The following is an 18466-nucleotide window of genomic DNA, read 5'->3' on the forward strand; positions in this document are numbered from 1 at the left end:
TCCTATGATAGTTTGAGACCCCTCACTCTTCTGGAAGGGAGGGGTCTCATACAAATGAAACATAAATTTCTGCACAACTCAAAAGCAAACCAAACAAATGAAACCGAATTTGGCATGTGGATGTTTTAAGGGGTAACTATTATGTCCATAATAGTTGGATGAAACACAAATTTGTGCACATCTCGAGAACTAATCAACCAAATTCAGGTTTCTGAATACTCCTCTTCGTTGGAATGTGTACATGTAAAATATTGCTCTTGATACCAGTAGGCAGTAAACATGTGTTGCATATGCATGCAACTCATAGTTTTGCTTGATTTGACACAGCTCTCAAGAAAAAACTAATCAAAGGTAGCCATTTTCACAACCACAAACTTTTATAAACGCAATGCAAAAAAGAGCACTGTGATTTATGATGCACAGAAAAAACGATAACTTACACATCTCCGATTGAGTGAGCACAGATTTTAGCTGCTCAGTTCTCGACGGAGTAAAAATTTAAAATCTAATTGTGATCACGAACGAATCCTTTACAGAATGAAATTGCTCTCGGGTGTTGTAGGATCTCGTTTGCTTTGCCTAAATAATGCAGCTGGCATAGCTTGGCTACTAGTGAAGATTGATATTATAGCGTTTCGCGTTGACGGTGTTGAACGAGATTTTAAAGGCTGTTCGCATCTACGCGAACTTACTACTACATAACTACATAACAAAATGTGCGTGATGAGCAAAAATATTTCCTTCTTTCTTGTTCGCTTGGCAAAACTAAACAAATATGTATCAGAAACGCCGTCAACGCGAAATTACAAAACCAGAATACATTGCATCATGGTTAGCACAGTAGCTGGCAGAGCAAAAATGACACTACACACTTGTGAGCAGAGCCTATCCAGCCGATCGGCACGAATTGTTATCAGATGTTACTCTGATCGATTCTTCCTACCTACGTTTGAAAAGAGCATATATATATAATAGCGAACCTAGTATTAATAGGGGTACTGGGGGTAAGCCCGGCTCCCTAAGGAAAATGATTCTTTAGTAGCACTTGATGGCGAATATTGTTATATTCCTTTCATACAATCATTGCCCAGATTGTTTTCTACAAGATATGAAGGTTTTCAGTACTTTGAAACTGTTATTTTACAAGGAACAGTGATGTTTTGAAACTAAGATAAAAACGACGTTTAGCAATCAGTGCGGGTGAAACCGGCACCCCTTGGGGGTAACACCGGCACCTAAGTTTGTTCATGAATTAACTCGAATTAACTGAACCAATTTGAATTCGGAAACCGCCGAATGAGAGATCTTACATTTCTGTATGTTACTGTTGAATTTGGTTGTTGTCGGTTAGCTGGTTCTGGGCAGATTGCCGGAACAAGTTCCGGTGAACATTATGTATAAACAATGAAAGAATTTGATACTCGGCAAGCCTTTCATGTGGCACTTAAAATCATATTATTAACTAGTTCCATTGAAGCCAGAATCACATTGACCACACCGGAGCATATTTCAAATACCACCGGGAAAGCCGTCAGTTTTGTGACTTGCTTCAGTACATTTGGCACCTCTAATAACCCTTGGAATCATTCCTAAATCACAGAAGAGCTTGAGTGCATGGTTCTAAGTCGATTAATCAATTTATTTATCAGCGAGACATCGGTAATAGATGAGAAATATGTGTCAGTAACATTCAACTAGCCTCAGACCATGTCGGGCTTACTCCACTCACTGGGTGACGGTGTTACCCCGACAGCACACATTTTTTAGAAAGAGTATTTCTACAAATTTTTTGCTTCAATTTACCTCAGATCGAATTCCTGTGATTGCTAACTAAACAGGCAATAAATTGTAGAGCAACGAAAAATTACATCCACTTACGAAAAATTACATCCGTTTACGCATCAGCTGCAGTAGCGTATGTTTTGTCTATTATTTTGACGTTTGACGTTTCACGGTGGCTTCGATGTGTCTTGAAATGTCTAAAATATTAAATACCAACACTTCACATATTCCAAAACACAGTTAATTAGCGTTTTCTAATAAAATCCTAGGGGTGACGGTGTTACCCTCAGTGCCGGGCTTACCCCCAGTACCCCTACTGCGAAACAGCACAGTAGGACATTGAGCACCAAACAGTTTTCCCCAACGAACGATTGCGATATTTTCATCAGCTAACTTGATCGCTCTGGCATATTATTTCATCAGGCGAAAATGATAAAAGAGTTGGTGTATTCGAAAGCCTGACCAAATGGAACAAAATTTGGCAGGTAAATGTTTTTAGTGGTAACAAATATGTACATAATGGTTTGAAACCCGACTCCCTCTTCTATAAGGGAGGGATCCCATGAAAATGAAACACAAATTTCGCACAGCTCAAGAACCAATCAAGAAAATACAACCAAATTTGGTATGTGAATGTTTTTAGAGGTAACAAATTTGTCCATAATGGTTCGACGCCTCTCCCTCTTCTGGAAGTACATGTTTCTTCACAAATTTCTGCACATCTCGCGAACTAATCAACTAAATGGAACCATATTGGCAGGTGAATGTTTTTAGTAGTAACAAATATGTTCCATAATCGACCTCAGACAACATTTTGGATTGTAAGATGGCAACTTCCGGTTTCTGGAACACAGCCAAAAATGGCCGATTTCCACCCAATATAATGTTATCCGGATCTAGAATAATACACAGGAGCTAAAATCGACCACAGATAGCATTTCCAATTCTAAGATGGCGACTTCCGGTTTCTAAAAACAGCTGAAAATGACCAAATACCACCCAATGTGAGTTTTTTTTAACCAGTATGCCGTTCGAAATCCAGGAATTGTCTCCAAATGCCATTATGAAATCCAAAATGGCGACTTCCGGTGTCGGAAAAACAGCGGCGAATGACCAAATACCACCCAATATGGGTATTTCCGGAACCGTAATTATGCACTGGAGCCACAAATCGACTTCAGACAACATTTTGAATTGTAAGATGGCAACTTCCGGTTTCTGGAAAACAGCCTGAAATGGACGATTCCCATTGAATATTAGTATTTCTGGAACCAGAAAGATGCACAGAAGCTAAAAATTGATCACAGACACAATCTTGAATTTTATGATGGTGACTTCCGGTGTCTGGCAAACAGCCGGAAATGACCAAATACAGGCGATGTACAGAAGCCAAAAGACGAGGATGTTGTCATTTCGATAAAACCAATCATTTCAAACGATTTGTTATTTGACTTTGATCATATCCTATAGCCAATTCGTCGTGCATTTGCAGACTTCAAACAAACCGCAAGGAATCAATGAACTTGGAACGTTTAAATAGTGCGACACCACATTTAAATTATGTTGAGGCCACATATATCAATCAAAGCAGGTATAGTTTTAAATAGCCTTTGAATTTCTTTTCTTTCCTTAACTTTTAAGCCACATTCCAAATTGTTATGAAGTTTGTTATTTGTAAGTTTGAGAGATGACTCGTTCGTATGACACTAGTTATGTTCAAATAAGTCAGGTAATCTTTGAGATACTAGACTTTCGTTGTTTTATTAACAATTTAAAACATAACGGTTGCTTAAGTTCGATTATAATCAAATGAAATGGGAACGTGTAGGGCAGCCAAACCCTTAACTAGCCCACTCATCTGATAATAATAATCAAATCGGTTGTGTAGTTTCTGAGATAATGAAGTTTCGTGATTTTCACAAGTCGGCACATTACAAATGAAGTTACAGTTCGATTACAGTCAAATTCAATAGGGTCTTCTGAGGCAGCTAGACCATTCATTTGACACCAATTTTGTGGAAATCGGGTCAGCCATCTCTGAGAAAAGTGAGTGAGTCCAAGTAATCTTCGGAATATGTTCCTTTGCATAGCTGGATTTCACATTTTTAAACAAAACAGGCAAAATAATAGTCCGATTGCAAAACAAATCAATAGGGTCTTATGGGGCAATTAGACCTTCCATTTGACACTGATTTTATGAAAATCGGTACAGCCATCTCTGAGAAACATGAGTGAGATTAAACAGTCTTCAGAACACGTTTCTTTTCATAACTTTTGAACCACAAGTTCAATCTTTATGAAATTCAAAACTTAAGGGTTTTCTAGGTAGCCCGTTCTTTTGAGACCAATTTTGTTCAAATCGGTTGTGTAGTTTCTGAGATATTGATGTTTCATGATTTTCACATTTTTAAACATAACCTCTAAACTAAAAATCTGATTACAATAAAATTCAATAGGGTCTTATGGGACAACAAAACCTTTCATTTGCAATTAATTTCATGAAAATCGGTCCAGCCATCTCTGAGAAAAGTGAGTGAAAATAAAAATCTGCACATACACACACACATACAGAAAATGCTCAGCTCGTCGAGATGAGTCGAGTGATATATGCCATTCGGCCCTTTGGAGCACTTTTATACTTTCGGTTTTGCAAGTGATTGCTATACCTTTCTAGGAGAAAGGCAATAAAAAAAAAACATGCGGAAAAAGGAAAATGAGAACCAAGGTGTTATAGGTAAAGATGCGGAACTTTGAAGGTCCTCTTACAAAAAGGTAAATTGATAAATGAAAACTTGTTTTTGATTTACATTCATATTAATATATACAAGGGAGGGAAAGCACCAGGTTATCATATAAGTGAAGACTGGATGATGGAGTGGATGCCAACCGGATTCCTTAAGGTCTACCCAAATATGACGCGCCCTTCTGATTAACAAACCATCAGGTGGGTTAAAGCTGGTGCAGCGAAATTGATTATTGCATGATGGGATCCTAATGCTGGAAGGAGATTCTCAAGTCCCTGGAATGCGTGCAAGTGTTTCTGCTTGCAGGTCCACCTAACCCTTTTTGGCCCTTCAAAACAGCTTTAGTGTGAAATTCATTCAATAATCAAATTTGGATCTACTGTAAGTCTACTCACATACATTGGTAGTGCCTTGAACTGATGGTGGCTTCAATATACATACATATACATACTTATAACAACCAAAATAACTAAATACCTCCCAACATGGGTATTTCTGGCGTCTGATTGATGCCAGAAAATCTGCTGAAAATTATCAAATACCACCTATCATTTCAAACAATTTGTTATTTGACTTTGATCATATTTTATGGCCGATTCGTCGTGCGTTTGTAGATTTTAAACACATCACAAGGAATCAATGTATTTGGAACGTTCAAATAGTACGACACCACATTTAAATTATGTTTAGGCCACATATCGATCAAAGCAGGTATAGTTTCAAATAGTCTTTGAATTTCTTTTCTTTCTGTAACATTTGAGCCACATATCATATTGTTATGAAGTTTGTTATTTGTAAGTTTGAGAGATGATTCGTTCGTATGACACTCGTTACGTTCAAATAAGTCATGTAATCTTTGAGATAATAGATTTTCGTTGTTTTATTAACAATGTAATACATAACGGTTGCTTAGGTTCGATTATAATCAAACGAAATGAGAACGTATAGGGTAGTCAAACTTTGAAACCACGTGTTCAATCATAATTCATCAGTTAACCCTTGACTAGCCCGCTCATCTGATAATAATATTGATCTATTCGGTTGTGTAGTTTCTGAGATCATGAAGTTTCGTGATTTTCACATTTCGGTACATTACAGACGAAGTTCCTGTTCGATTACAGTAAAATTCAATAGGGTGTTATAAGGCAGCTAGACTTTTCATTTGACACTAAGTTTGTGGAAATCGGGTCAGCCATCTTTGAGAAAAGTGAGTGGGTTCAAGTAGTTTTCGGAATATGTTCCTTTTCATAGCTGGATTTCACATTTTTTAAAATAACAGGCAAAGTAATAGTCCGATTGCAAAACAAATCAATAGGGTCTCATGGGGCAACTAGACCTTCCATTTGACACTGATTTTATGAAAATCGGTCCAGCCATCTCTGAGAAACATGAGTGAGATTAAACACTCTTCATAGCACGTTTCATTTCATAACTTTTGAACCACAAGTTCAATCTTCATAAAATTCAAAATTTAAGGGTTTTTGAGGTAGCCCATTCATTTAAAACCAATTTTGTTCAAATCAGTTGTGTGGTTTTAGAGATATTGATGTTTCATAATTTTTACATTTTGATACATAACCTCTAAACTAAAAATCCGATTACAATACAATTCAATAGGGTCTTATGGGACAACAAGACCTTTCATTTGCAATTAATTTCATTGAAATCGGTCCAGCCATCTCTGAGAAAAGTGAGTGAGAATAAAAATCTGTATATACACACACACACATACAGAAAATGCTCAGCTCGTCGAGCTGAGTCGAGTGATATATGCCATTCGGCCCTTTGGAGCACTTTCATATCTTCGGTTTTGCAAGTGATTGCTATACCTTTCTAGGAGAAAGGCAAAACGAAATTCTATTATCTAAAAGATTACACGACTTATTTGAACATTACTAGTGTCATACGAACGAGTCATCCCTCAAACTTACAAATAAAAAAACTTCACAACAATTTGATATGTGGTTCAAAAGTTATGGAAAGAGAAGAAATTCAAAGGCTATTTAATACTATACCTGCTTTGATCAATATATGTGGCCACAATATAATTTAAATGTGCTATCGTACCATTTGAATGTTCCCGGTATCGCACGTGATTGAATTGTTCGAAATTAAGAATCATTACTTTTATTTCGCTATTTATTGAGCATTTACATTACGTCAAATTTCATATTTTATACTAATATTACAACATCATTATTTTAGAACCCAAAAAGTGAATACACATTTATTGGATTGAAGCGTTCTTGTAAATCTATTTTTACAAATAATAAGTTTGAATGAGAAAGGCTGGGTCTGACCGATAGGTGGATTAATTTAGGTTTTTCATTTCTGGACCACAGTGCGATCCTACTGACACTAACAGTCTCTCCCGAGCCGGGACTCGAACATACGACGACCGGCTTGTTAAGCCAGCATCGTACCTCGGAACCAGCTGGGAGAGAGGTTATTCAAGGTTATTCCACAGTAAATTGGTCAGTTTGAAAAATACGTGCTATTGCTCGGGTGGCGTATAAAATTCAAAAATTATGTCAAATTGTTTTTCTCTCTCACAGGACATAATCTACAAGATAAGTAAAATGTTTTGCAATATTTAAAACGTTGAATGCATAAAATAATCATGGATTATTTACGAAATAAGTGATTAAGACAACCGCGAAAAATCCATAATATTATGAAATTAATTTTATGATTTAGTAACCTTCCGGGCAAGTCCCGTCGAAGCTTTATTCATTGACAGAAAGGTCAAAGTCTTCTGAAAATATACGAAAAGAAAAATCTTCCTCCTGGTTCCTGTTTTTTATTTTATTGACATTTTATTAAATGAAGATTTATATGGAAATTTCTAAATTTTTGTTTTATACCATGTGTAAAAAGACACTAGAAAAATGGAGCAAGCGAATTTAAAGTAATATTTCATATATTGGGTGACGTTTTAAATAGATGTCACCTTTTTGCCTTTCTCCTAGAAAGGTATAGCAATCACTGGAAAAACCAAAGGTATAAAAGTGGTCCCAATGGCCGAATGTCATATACCACTCGACCCCTTTCGACGAACTGAGCATTTTCTGTATGTATGTGTGTATGTGTGTGTGTGTGTGTGTGTGTGTGTGTGTGTGTATGTATGTGCAACTTTTTTTTCTCACTCACTTTTCTCAGAGATGGCTGGACCGATTTTCATAAAATTAATTGCAAATGAAAGGTCTAGCTGCGCCATAGGTTGCTATTGAATTTCATTGTAATCGGGTTTTTAGTTTAGAGGTTATGTATCAAAATGTAAAAATCACGAAACATCAGTATCTCAGAAACCACACAACCGATTTCAATAAAATTGGTTTCAAATGATCGGGCTGTCTCCAGAACCCTTAACTTTTGAATTTCGTAATGATTGAACATATGGTTCAAAAGTTATGTAAAGAAAAGTTATCCTGAGGTTGTTTAATCTCACTCATTTTTCTCAGAGATGGCTGAACCGATTTTCACAAAATTAGTGTCAAATGGAAGGTCTAGTTGCCCCATAGGTTGCTATTGAATTCCATTGCAATCGGATTGTAACTTTGTCCGTTGTTCATGAAAATGTGAAATCACATAATGAAAGTAAACATATTGACTTCCTCCTAACGATCACTGGCTAATTAAAAGGTAGAAAAGTGATCCAAATAGCCGAATGTCATATACTACTCGACTCAGTTAGACGAATCGAGCATTTTCTGCATATAAGCATGTATAGGTGTATATGTTTGTGTGTGGGTGTGTACGTGTGTATGTGCACCTTTTTTCGCACACACTATTCTCAGAGATGGTCTTGACCGAACAGATTTCAATGAAATTAATTGCAAATGAAAGGTCTAGTTGCCCTATAAGACCCTATTGAATTTTATTGTAATCTGATTTCTAGTTTAGAGGTTATGTATCAAAGTGTAAAAATCACGAAACATCAATATCTCAGAAACCACACATCTGATTTGATTAAAATTAGTTTCAAATGAACGGGCTACCTCAAAAACCCTCAACTTTTGAATTTTATGAAGATTGAACATGTGGTTCAGAAGTTATGGAAAGAAACGTGTTCTGGAGACTATTTAATCTCACTCATGTTTCTCAGAGATGGCTGGCCCGATTTTTATAAAATTAGTGTCATATGAAAGGCCTTGTTGCCCCATAAGACCCTAATGATTTTTTTACAAACGGATTATTACTTTGCCTGTTATGTTTAAAAATGTGAAATCCAGCTATGAAAAGAAACATATTCCAAGACAACTTACTTGGACTCACTCATATTTCTCAGAGATGGTTGATCCGATTTCCACAGGATTAGTATCAAATAAAAGGTTTACCTACCTCATAACACCCTATTGAATTTTGCAGTAATCGGACTGTAACTTCGTCTGTAATGTATCGAAAAGTGAAAATCACGAAACTTCATTATCTTAGAAACTACACAACCGATTTAAACAATATTGATATCAGATGAACGGGCTAGTTAAGGGTTAACTGATGAATTATGATTGAACAAGTGGTTTCAAAGTTTGGCTGCCCCATACGTTACCTTTTCATTTGATTGTAATCAAACTTAAGCAAGCGTTATGTTTTAATTTGTAAAACAACGAAAGTCTATTATCTCAAGTATTACACGACTTATTTGAACATAACTAGTGTCATACAAATGAGTCATCTCTCAAACTTACAACAATTTGATATGCTGTTTAAAAGTTTTAGAAAGAAAAGAAATTCAAAGACTATTCAACACTTTACCTGCTTCGATCAATATATATGGCCTCAACATGATTTAAATGTGGTATCGTACTATCTGAACGTTCCCGGCATCGCTCGTGATTAAATTGTTCGAAATTAAAAGTCATTGCTTTTGTTTCGCCATTTCTTAAGTACTAACATTACGTCAAATAGCGGGGGCCTAGTGTGGTTGGTAACGTCTCCGCCAACCACGCTTGACGCCTGGGTTCGAATCCCACCGCCGACATAGGTGTCGATGGTTGTGAGGTGGCGTGATCCACTCACAACCAACCCAACTGGTCTAGATTCAATCCTAGCCGACACCGGGAGATTTTCTGAGGCGAAAAATCTCTGGGATCACGCCTTCCATCGCATGAGGAAGTAAAGCCGTTGGCGCCGGTCCGTTAATAAACGGGTCGTGAGTTAGGGACCTGGGTGTGGAGTACGCCTCCCTGGGCGTCGGTAATTGGCCACAACAGTGGCGGAAATAGACCGACGGAAAATAAGCGAGAATAAAAAAAAAAAAAAATTACGTCAAATTTCATATTTTATACTTTAATTACAACATCAATATTTTAGAACCCAAAGAGTGGATAAACATTTATTGGATTTAAGCATTCATGTGAATCTATTTTTACAAATGATAAGTTTGAATGAGAAAGGCTGAGTCTGACCGCTAGGTGGATTAATTTAGGTTTTAAATAGATGTCACCTTTTTTGTGTTGATTATACGAATGTTTTCACGGCCATGAGCCACTAATCTACCCCCCCTCCCCTTGCCTACGCTAATGCGATAGAGCAAAACTAATATTTTAGTGTTACTCTCTATACTCGAAAACCCCTATGTACAAATTTTCACGGTAATCGGTCCAGTACTTTTTGAGTCTCTAGGGAACAGACAGACAGATATTCGCATTTATAGATATAGATTATACACAGTAGGCTGTCCCAAAAAAATCGATGCTGAGAAAGTCAAGGTGCTCAGCCTTAAATTGAAAGATAATGTTATTTATAGCATTTTTGTAGAACATTTCGACTTCTTAAACATTGTTTTCAGATTGCCCAAACGTGATTTGATTTATGAAAAAATGACTTTTTCAAGTTACAAACCCACTCTTTTGCACTTTTTTTTTAAATTTTGTTCGATTTCAAAATTTTTCACATTCATTTCTTATTTTCTTGGAGTTGTTTTTAAATATTTTGCATGGTTCAGTTCAGCATTGCATTTAGTTATTTAACTCCCAGTGCCCATTATTCATCACAGAAAAATTTATTTTATAATAATTTTTAGACTCTTTTCTAGATTTTTTCTAAAAGACTCCTATTAAAACCTAAATACGGGTTTTTGATATTTCTCAATGTGACCAAAAAAAATAAAAAATAAACATAAAATTTCAATTTAAAAAAAAAGAGTTGAATTTTTTTTTCATTTTTTTTTTTGAAGAAACTTGACGTTAATACGCAACTTTTAAAAAAAAGTCCAGGATGGAGAAATGAAAAATAATTTTTTTATGATAGATTAATTTTTTTATGAAAATTCTAATTCAAACATTTTTCAAAATATATGTATTCTGATGATTTTAAAAGATTCAGAGAGTCATTTTGAATCAAAAAGCTCTAGGTAGTAAACATTCTCAAGGCATTGGTTTTCGATTTTTCTAATTTAAGCTCGACAAATTATAATTATTTAGGAAAATACACGTTTTTCTTAATTTGTCCATGGTTCTCCAGCAAAAACCATACGTTCATTGGAATGCTTAATCAAAAATATACAATTCATTCTTTGACAACAAAACGATTGGGCGAACGAACCTCAAGAAAAGAGTTAAATGTTCCAAGTGATATAAATATATGTAAGAATCAAATATTTATTATCGAGTTTTATTATCTTAGGAACATATTTTTTTATGACATAGATACTTTACAGAACTAGTTTCACCTTATATTTTATATACATCATAAGTAAATGATTCGTCATCTTTTGAAAACAGCTTCGTTTGTATCTTATTTTCTGAAATAGGAACAAAAGAGTAATACTTTTGTGTGGCAGCTATTATTATAGATTTTTTGAAAATATTGCTCCATTCTGTTACTCCTTGTTCATATTCTTCATATGATACCCAACTAAATGACATTTTTGATGAATTTTTATCACTTTTCTGATTAGACCAATCATACAATTCTTTTGCGCTTGTAATGGGGTGTTCATGTTCTTTAGCTAAACTTGCATTTCCTGCCATTCGTTTTAATATGCCACCAATTGCATCGCATGGGCCTTTACCATGAGAAGTCGCAAAAAAATGCTACTCTGCATCGACGTTATATTTTGTTTTGCAAGACTTGCAAAGTTTTTTCTATTTTTATATTGTGAGGCAGCTCCATCAGACATTAATATCGCTTTTTTCAACTCTATTGTTGTTTTCAAAAAACCCATTAATTTGGCAATGAACACCTGAACACCGCAACAGTATCAAGATGAAGTACTTCCGATATTATGATGAAGCTGATATTCTTAAGTGTTCCAGATTCTGAATAGTAAACAACGAAGGGATGAATGGTGGCTTGACTATCATTCCAATAACTAGACGAATCACAAATTGAAAAAGACGTATTTAAATGAGCTTGACTGTTCAATATTTTTAATTTTGCAATAACGTTTTCGTTTAATTTGCGTAAGCTTGATGAGCACCGATGAGCAGGAAAGGGTTTACAGCATTCGGGCTTGGTGTATTCCATTTTCACTTTATTCATCTTCACAAAATGCAAACTGTTACTAACACATCTGGAGTAGTGCAATCGTATTTATATACGAAAACAGATATTATAGGTAACCCAGTAGTTATTGGTTGCGTACTTTACAAACAGTTATTATTAGTAAACAAGTAGGTAGTGTTGCACGACAAACATATTTTTTTATAAAACATTCGGCAAGGGGGAACGTGTAGGTAGGCTAAAGTTTAGCGCTTGAGTTATTTATCCAATCGTTTTGTTGTCAAAGAATGAATTATATATTTTTGATCAAGCATTCCAATAAACGTATGGTTTTTGCTGGAGAACCATGGACAAATTGAGAAAAAAGTGTATTTTCCGAAATATTAATAATTTTTCGAGCTTAAATTAAAAATAACTCGAAAACCAATGCCTTTAGAATGTTTACCACCAAGAGCTTCCTGATTCAAAATGACTTTCTGCATCTTTTAAAATCATCAGAACACAAATATTTTGAAAAATGTTTGAATTAGAATTTTTATAAAAAAATTAATCTATCATAAAAAAATTATTTTTCATTTCTCCATTATGGACTTTTTTTTTAAAGTTGTGTATTAACGTCAAGTTTAAAAAAAAAATAGAAGAAAAATTCAACCTTTTTTTTTTAATTGAAATTTAATGTTTATTTTTTATTATTTTTGGTCAAAAAAAATTTTTTTTATACAGTGTATATTTTTTATGGTGCATTTTTAATTCCCTACAACTCGTTCTCAGACAGTTTTTCTATACAACCAACGGTTTCTGGGCTACAATGCTTCGAATAAAACCTATGCCAAAAGGCATACGCCCTTCTAGAATGTAACTCATGGGTGTGAAAAATCTCTCCATCTGTGAAAAATGCTCAGTTTGCTAAGCCAAATACGTGTGCAAAGTTTCATTCAAGTCAAAAATGGTCGATATTCGACCATAGGTCATTTGGCGCGATCTTGCTCATTAGAACGATTTTGCTGAAAGAAAAACTGAAACTAAGAGGAAAAAAAGATTATAAAATATAATTAGAAAAGGCGTTCCTTAGTGCAAGGATTCTGTTGATGGAGTCGCATATCGACGACATAGAAAACCGAGGCAGTAACTGCAGCAACCTTGCTGATTTATGAAGGACCATACATATTCAGTTCCTCTTCTTCAATCAATTCGCAATCCAAATCTTTTCCACATGTTAGAAGGATTAAAAGAGACTAAAAAATGAATGAAATTGCGCTGTCATTCATAAACAAACATGCACGGTGAAACAGAACTAACGAACAATATGCTTTTGAAATGAAAAAAAATTTTTATTTGTATAAAATAAAGCAAATCCTAAACAAAAAAAGGGATCGTAGAACCACAGACTAAGTACAACTATGAATGAATGATGCAAGTATCATAAATAATTCTGAGTTGAACTCTATGATATTGGTATCCCCCTTAAATGCATGACATCATAAATGGATAGTCCCTTACCCGTTTACAAATGCAGTTCGTCTAGTTATTCAATCCATAATATCCAGGGGGGATTTACTGCTGTCAAAATTCATATATGTGTGCGTTATCGCAGATCAACTCTGGTCCATGAAGTTTGTTGGTCCATGACGTTTAAAAGATTTCCTGTGTGACGAGGAAAGTTCATGATTTTCAGCTAATTGCAGGCTGCTGCCACCAAATTTCACTACGCAACGCAGTATGAATAAAAGTTTTCCGCGATTTCTAGAGTTTTGTTAAAAAAGAACGTTACAATTCTACTGAATTTTACTCCAATCAAAACGACAAAAACCAAAACAACCGGACGCCTTGTTGCCAAATATGCTGGTCACGGTTACACGATATTTGACAGATAGATTCCCGCTGATAATATCCAAAAGAAGCGACAATAGTTAAAGTATTCACTTAATTTACCCCCTCGCACTTTCCTGAGCGCTCTACGTGATATACGAGTGTTCCCTAAGCAAATAAGAGGTTACCGATATAGTACGGAACAAAAAGTTCGTGGAATACAGTTACTCACGGTGACAAACTTTTAGCTTACTGCATATAGCGCAAACGAGAAGGAATAGTTTACGATTTGAAATTTATTGCGTTTACCTTTGTGAAAAATGATGAAGATTAGTATTGATCCGCCATGAGGTAAAACAATTAGATGATTCGAAAACAAAGGCCAAAATTACATATTATTTGAACCAGTTTTACGGGATAAAGTTTATAAAGAAAAGTTTTGTATGTGTAGAATAGGTAAGAATATCAATGAAATATTTTAAAATGTTCTCTCGTGCATATTCTAAATCGGAGTCATAAATATTTGAGTTACTTTCAAAAAAGTTTCTTAATACGGCCCATATTCACCATATGAATAAATATTTTTTGAATAGTGCTATGCAAAAATTGTTTTAAAGCCACTCGTTAATTTTTTGAAGTTTAAACGAATTTTTGTGTGGGCTTTATCTACCGTATACAAATAGATTTACCGGAACTTTATATACATAGTTATCAATACGCCGTGCTTTGGACTATGATAAGTAACGCGCCTATGTACACCGAATTTATTTTTATTTCAAAAGGCTTGGTTCATTTTTATTAATAAAACCAACGTTCAAAACTGTCGTTGGTCAGAATAGAAAGATATCAAATAATTTTAGCATATACAACAAATAAATAAATAGAGTTGTACATAAATAAATAAAATATTAATAAGTGTATCCAGTAAAGTTCTTTTTTACACGATTCTACGTACCGTGCAAAAAAAAACGTGTAAAAAAAACCGCGTTATTTGGAAAAACGTTGTAAAAAAAAGGTGTAAAATGAAACCGTGTAAAAATGAAACTGTGTAAAAAACAGCCTACTATATCCTGTTACCGTTACTGTTACTTACTGTGACAATTTTACGCGAAGTCGAAAAATCGTGCAAAAAAACCGTGTAAAAAAACCGCGTTATTTGAGAAAACGACGTAAAAAAACCCGCGTTATTTGGAAAACCGTCGTAAAAAAAAACCGTTTGAAATAAAACCGTGTAAAAAAAGACTTTACTGTATAATATAAAATAACTGGACATATTAACGAACAAATGAACAAATAAAATCATAAATGAGTTAATAAGTAAATAAACAAGCAAATTAGATAGTGATTCATTCAGTTAATATTTAAAACAAATTGATACAAAAATATGGACTTGAGTAAATAAAAATTACGAAAAAAAAGTGCCAAATTGTTACTGAAATAACAAGTATGAATTGTGCTCACATAGCAATATAATTCTACCTTTACTGAACGTGGCATGTGCATGTGACGCGATGTTCAATTATAGCAACCTGTTGGTCCGAATGAGGTTCATTCTATTCGCACTCTTGCTTCCACCGATTTTTTCTCTCAGCTGTATTATGTGAACCGCTCATTCATTCCGGAACGGCAGTTTTGGTAGATTGGTTTATGTGAAAAGCTCGTGGCAAATTGTGTAGTAGTATGTTTGCTCATTCATCCGATGTATGATCGCAGTGAAATCTGTGAACACCATAGTTGCTTGCTACGGCGGCACAGTAGGTTGGTTTGGATCTGTTTGGATGAACTGTCGATCGGGGGAGCTGCCGGTCTGTCGGTATCACCTTGTCGCGTTCATTGCAGTGGGCTCAGTCTCAGTTCAGTTGCAGCCACCGTTCCAGTCGGATGTGTGCTTTTCTATTTTGTTTGATTAGTACATTAACCGGTCCTCGTGTAGTGGTGTTTTTGCTCTCTTGGTTTAATGTTATAGCTTGTTCAGTATACCGGTTTTAGGTGCTGCTCTGTGGATGTCTATTGCGTTCCGATTATGGTTTATGAGAGATTCATTAGTCTTCGTCAACGTTCACATCATTCTGAATGGTGTAAAAAAAGCCTGTGAATTGAATTCAAATATTGATAGCCATGAGAACTAAAATCGTCGCTAGTGCCTGTGGATTGCAATCGTCGACTGCAAAAATGTGACTGCAAATGTGAGTCACATTTGGGTGATCTCACGAATTATGGCATTCTGTGAACTGGTGTACAAAATATCTGCACAGTTAGTTATTGACTTGTGTGAATCGGATGTAAGCGTCTAACCTGTTTGATGATAACAGTTCATGTTGGGTGTGTATGTGTATGTGCTGATAGTAACGTAAGTGATACGATTTCGAAACACACATTCACACGCATTCCGGGCTGAAATGACGCCGTTGATACAAGTAGTATGTCTCGGTTCAAAACAAAAATAGTGCCGTTCATGCTGGAGATAATGAAAATTTTATCTACCTACAAAGTTGAAATTGTGATAACAATTGTTCTGGGTTTCAGTGCGAGCTAAATAAATATGTGTGTTGAGAGTAAACTGTGAATAATCTCTTTCGAGAAAATTGTAGAGTGAAGAATAAAAGAATGGTATGTTCGTTCTTGAAGAAACATCATGAAGAAGCCAATGCAATTGAAAGTGAAATGTTCAACGAAACGATGGTCTCCTTGTTATGACCGTTATCATCATTCCCATCGCTGTTCATATGTAATAGTCACAGAGAAACAACCGTGAATACGTGTAGTAACATGGTCCATTCCGCTGACTGTAATTATAAAACATAGTGTATGTACCTGAGCCGGCATATATTAAAGAATTATATCGCATTTTCTGATATACGAGAAGTGGTATGAAAGCACCAGACTGAAACTCAAGGCAAATTTGTTTTGCAACCACTTACGTTTTACATATTCTTCATTGCTGTTATAAACTGCATAGGCTGAACTATTGTAAGTTCAATGAGAGAGTCAAGTAAAAATTACTAAATTTATTGGAAAACTGCTAAAAGCAAAAAAATAGCAAAATAAAAACACTTGAGTTATAAATGGAGATGAAATCTTACTGATTACTGACAGAATGTGTCATCTATCAACAACTTCCAAAAGTTGTCATGTGATAGTCTTTTGATGCAAGAAAATCAAGAGACAGACCATTTAAATGTTATCGACGAGTTATTCTTGTAGACCATGATAAATTAACTACTGTGATTATATTATCACCGTGAAGTTACAGTTTAATAGAGATAGTGTGGTGGGTTGATAACCTATAACTATAGGTCTATTTAATCTATGGTGTTTTGGTGTGTTCTATGTGAGCAAAAGTAAGATTACTGGAAATGCCTATCACCAAGGTGAAAGCAGCGAATGCAACTGGATGCAATGGGAAGAAATTATCCGCGACTACTGCTGATCCTAGAATTAACATCACACACCAACTCAACCTAGTTAACGAGACAAATATTGCATCCTCAGGTGTGTCTTCATCTAGTTTGAATGCTCGTAATGGAAGACCAGGGAGTGGACTTAGTCTCAGTGTATTAGGTAATTAAAACGAAAATTTTATAAATATTTAAATTGTATTCATATTGCAAGTGAGCGTTCGTTATTTCCCGTTGAACCAAATGATTCGAAGGGCTTTAAAGACTATAACAAGTAAGCAAAGCCTTGGTGCTACATTCCGATACGAAACTCGACCTTCTGTTTATTTATACACAGACTTCGCAGCAGGGATACCAAATGTGCAGATTTGTCTGCAAAACGAAGATTTTTGGAGTCCGTGTGCAGATTTTTAGTTATTTGCAGATATTTGCAGTTTTTCCACGGTTTCTGCAGATTTTTGTCAGAGTCTCCTTATATTTGCGCAGATGTTCTTAAAATGTGTGCAGATTTTTACAGATTTTTGCCTGCGCGAGCGAATTTTTTTCGGGGGTAGAATTTTTTCAGATTTCGAGCACATTTTTCAGGTTTTTCGAGCAGTTGCAGACATTTTTCAAAAACATCTGGCATCTCTGCTTCGCAGCCGACCATTCAGTGTACAGGAAAATTACGGGGCTAGCGCTACTACGATCCTACTGACACTGACAGTCTCTCTCGAGCCGAGACTCGAACCTACGACGACTGGTTTGTTAGGCCAGCATCCTACCTTGAGACCATCTGGGAGATAACTATAACTATAACAAGTACATAATTAAAAAAAAGTTTTCAACGATCGTGCATGTTTATGTATATTTTAAAGCTCAATTCAATTGCTTAAAATGTGTACTATAGTCTGAACAATTGGGCGACAGTGGATACCGTATAAGCATGTCAAGAGAGTATTTCATACGAGCCCTGCGTAATATCCTGTTAGGTATGATCAATGTTATAAAAAAAATTACTCAAAGGTTCGTCATGCCGTCCAATTTGTTATATATACAGGCCATGTTCATGGCCGTCTACCAAGACACATACATACAAATATTGAAGACGATCGTTTCAATAACGGGACCTATCACTTCACAAAGCCAAACTACATTGTCTATAGCAAGATGTAAATTGCGAAGACTTATTACTTTGCTATGAATTGACGGTGAAAAGTTACACCATATACATCAATGAGATTTCGTATCATTGTAATTGTTAGACGCCCGATCGATCATTTAATCACCTCACAGACAGTTCACCTG

General features: G+C 35.4%; 1 protein-coding gene across 3 annotated transcripts in view; it reads left to right on the forward strand.

Moving 5' to 3' along the window:
• LOC129727219 (protein TANC2) overlaps positions 1-18466 on the forward strand; it is a 178713-nt gene that overhangs the window by 44606 nt on the left and 115641 nt on the right. Inside the window, exon 1 of one of the 3 annotated variants that reach the window (XM_055684806.1) lies at positions 15646-17342. The exons of the other annotated variants lie outside the window; for them this stretch is intronic. Coding sequence (XP_055540781.1) covers positions 17138-17342 — 205 coding nt within the window. The 5' untranslated portion in view covers positions 15646-17137. Of the gene's footprint in view, positions 1-15645; positions 17343-18466 lie in introns of those variants that run through there. 3 annotated transcript variants of the gene reach the window in all.

The sequence above is a fragment of the Wyeomyia smithii genome, chromosome 3 (genome assembly GCF_029784165.1).
Source record: "Wyeomyia smithii strain HCP4-BCI-WySm-NY-G18 chromosome 3, ASM2978416v1, whole genome shotgun sequence".
Classification (NCBI taxonomy): domain Eukaryota; kingdom Metazoa; phylum Arthropoda; class Insecta; order Diptera; family Culicidae; genus Wyeomyia; species Wyeomyia smithii.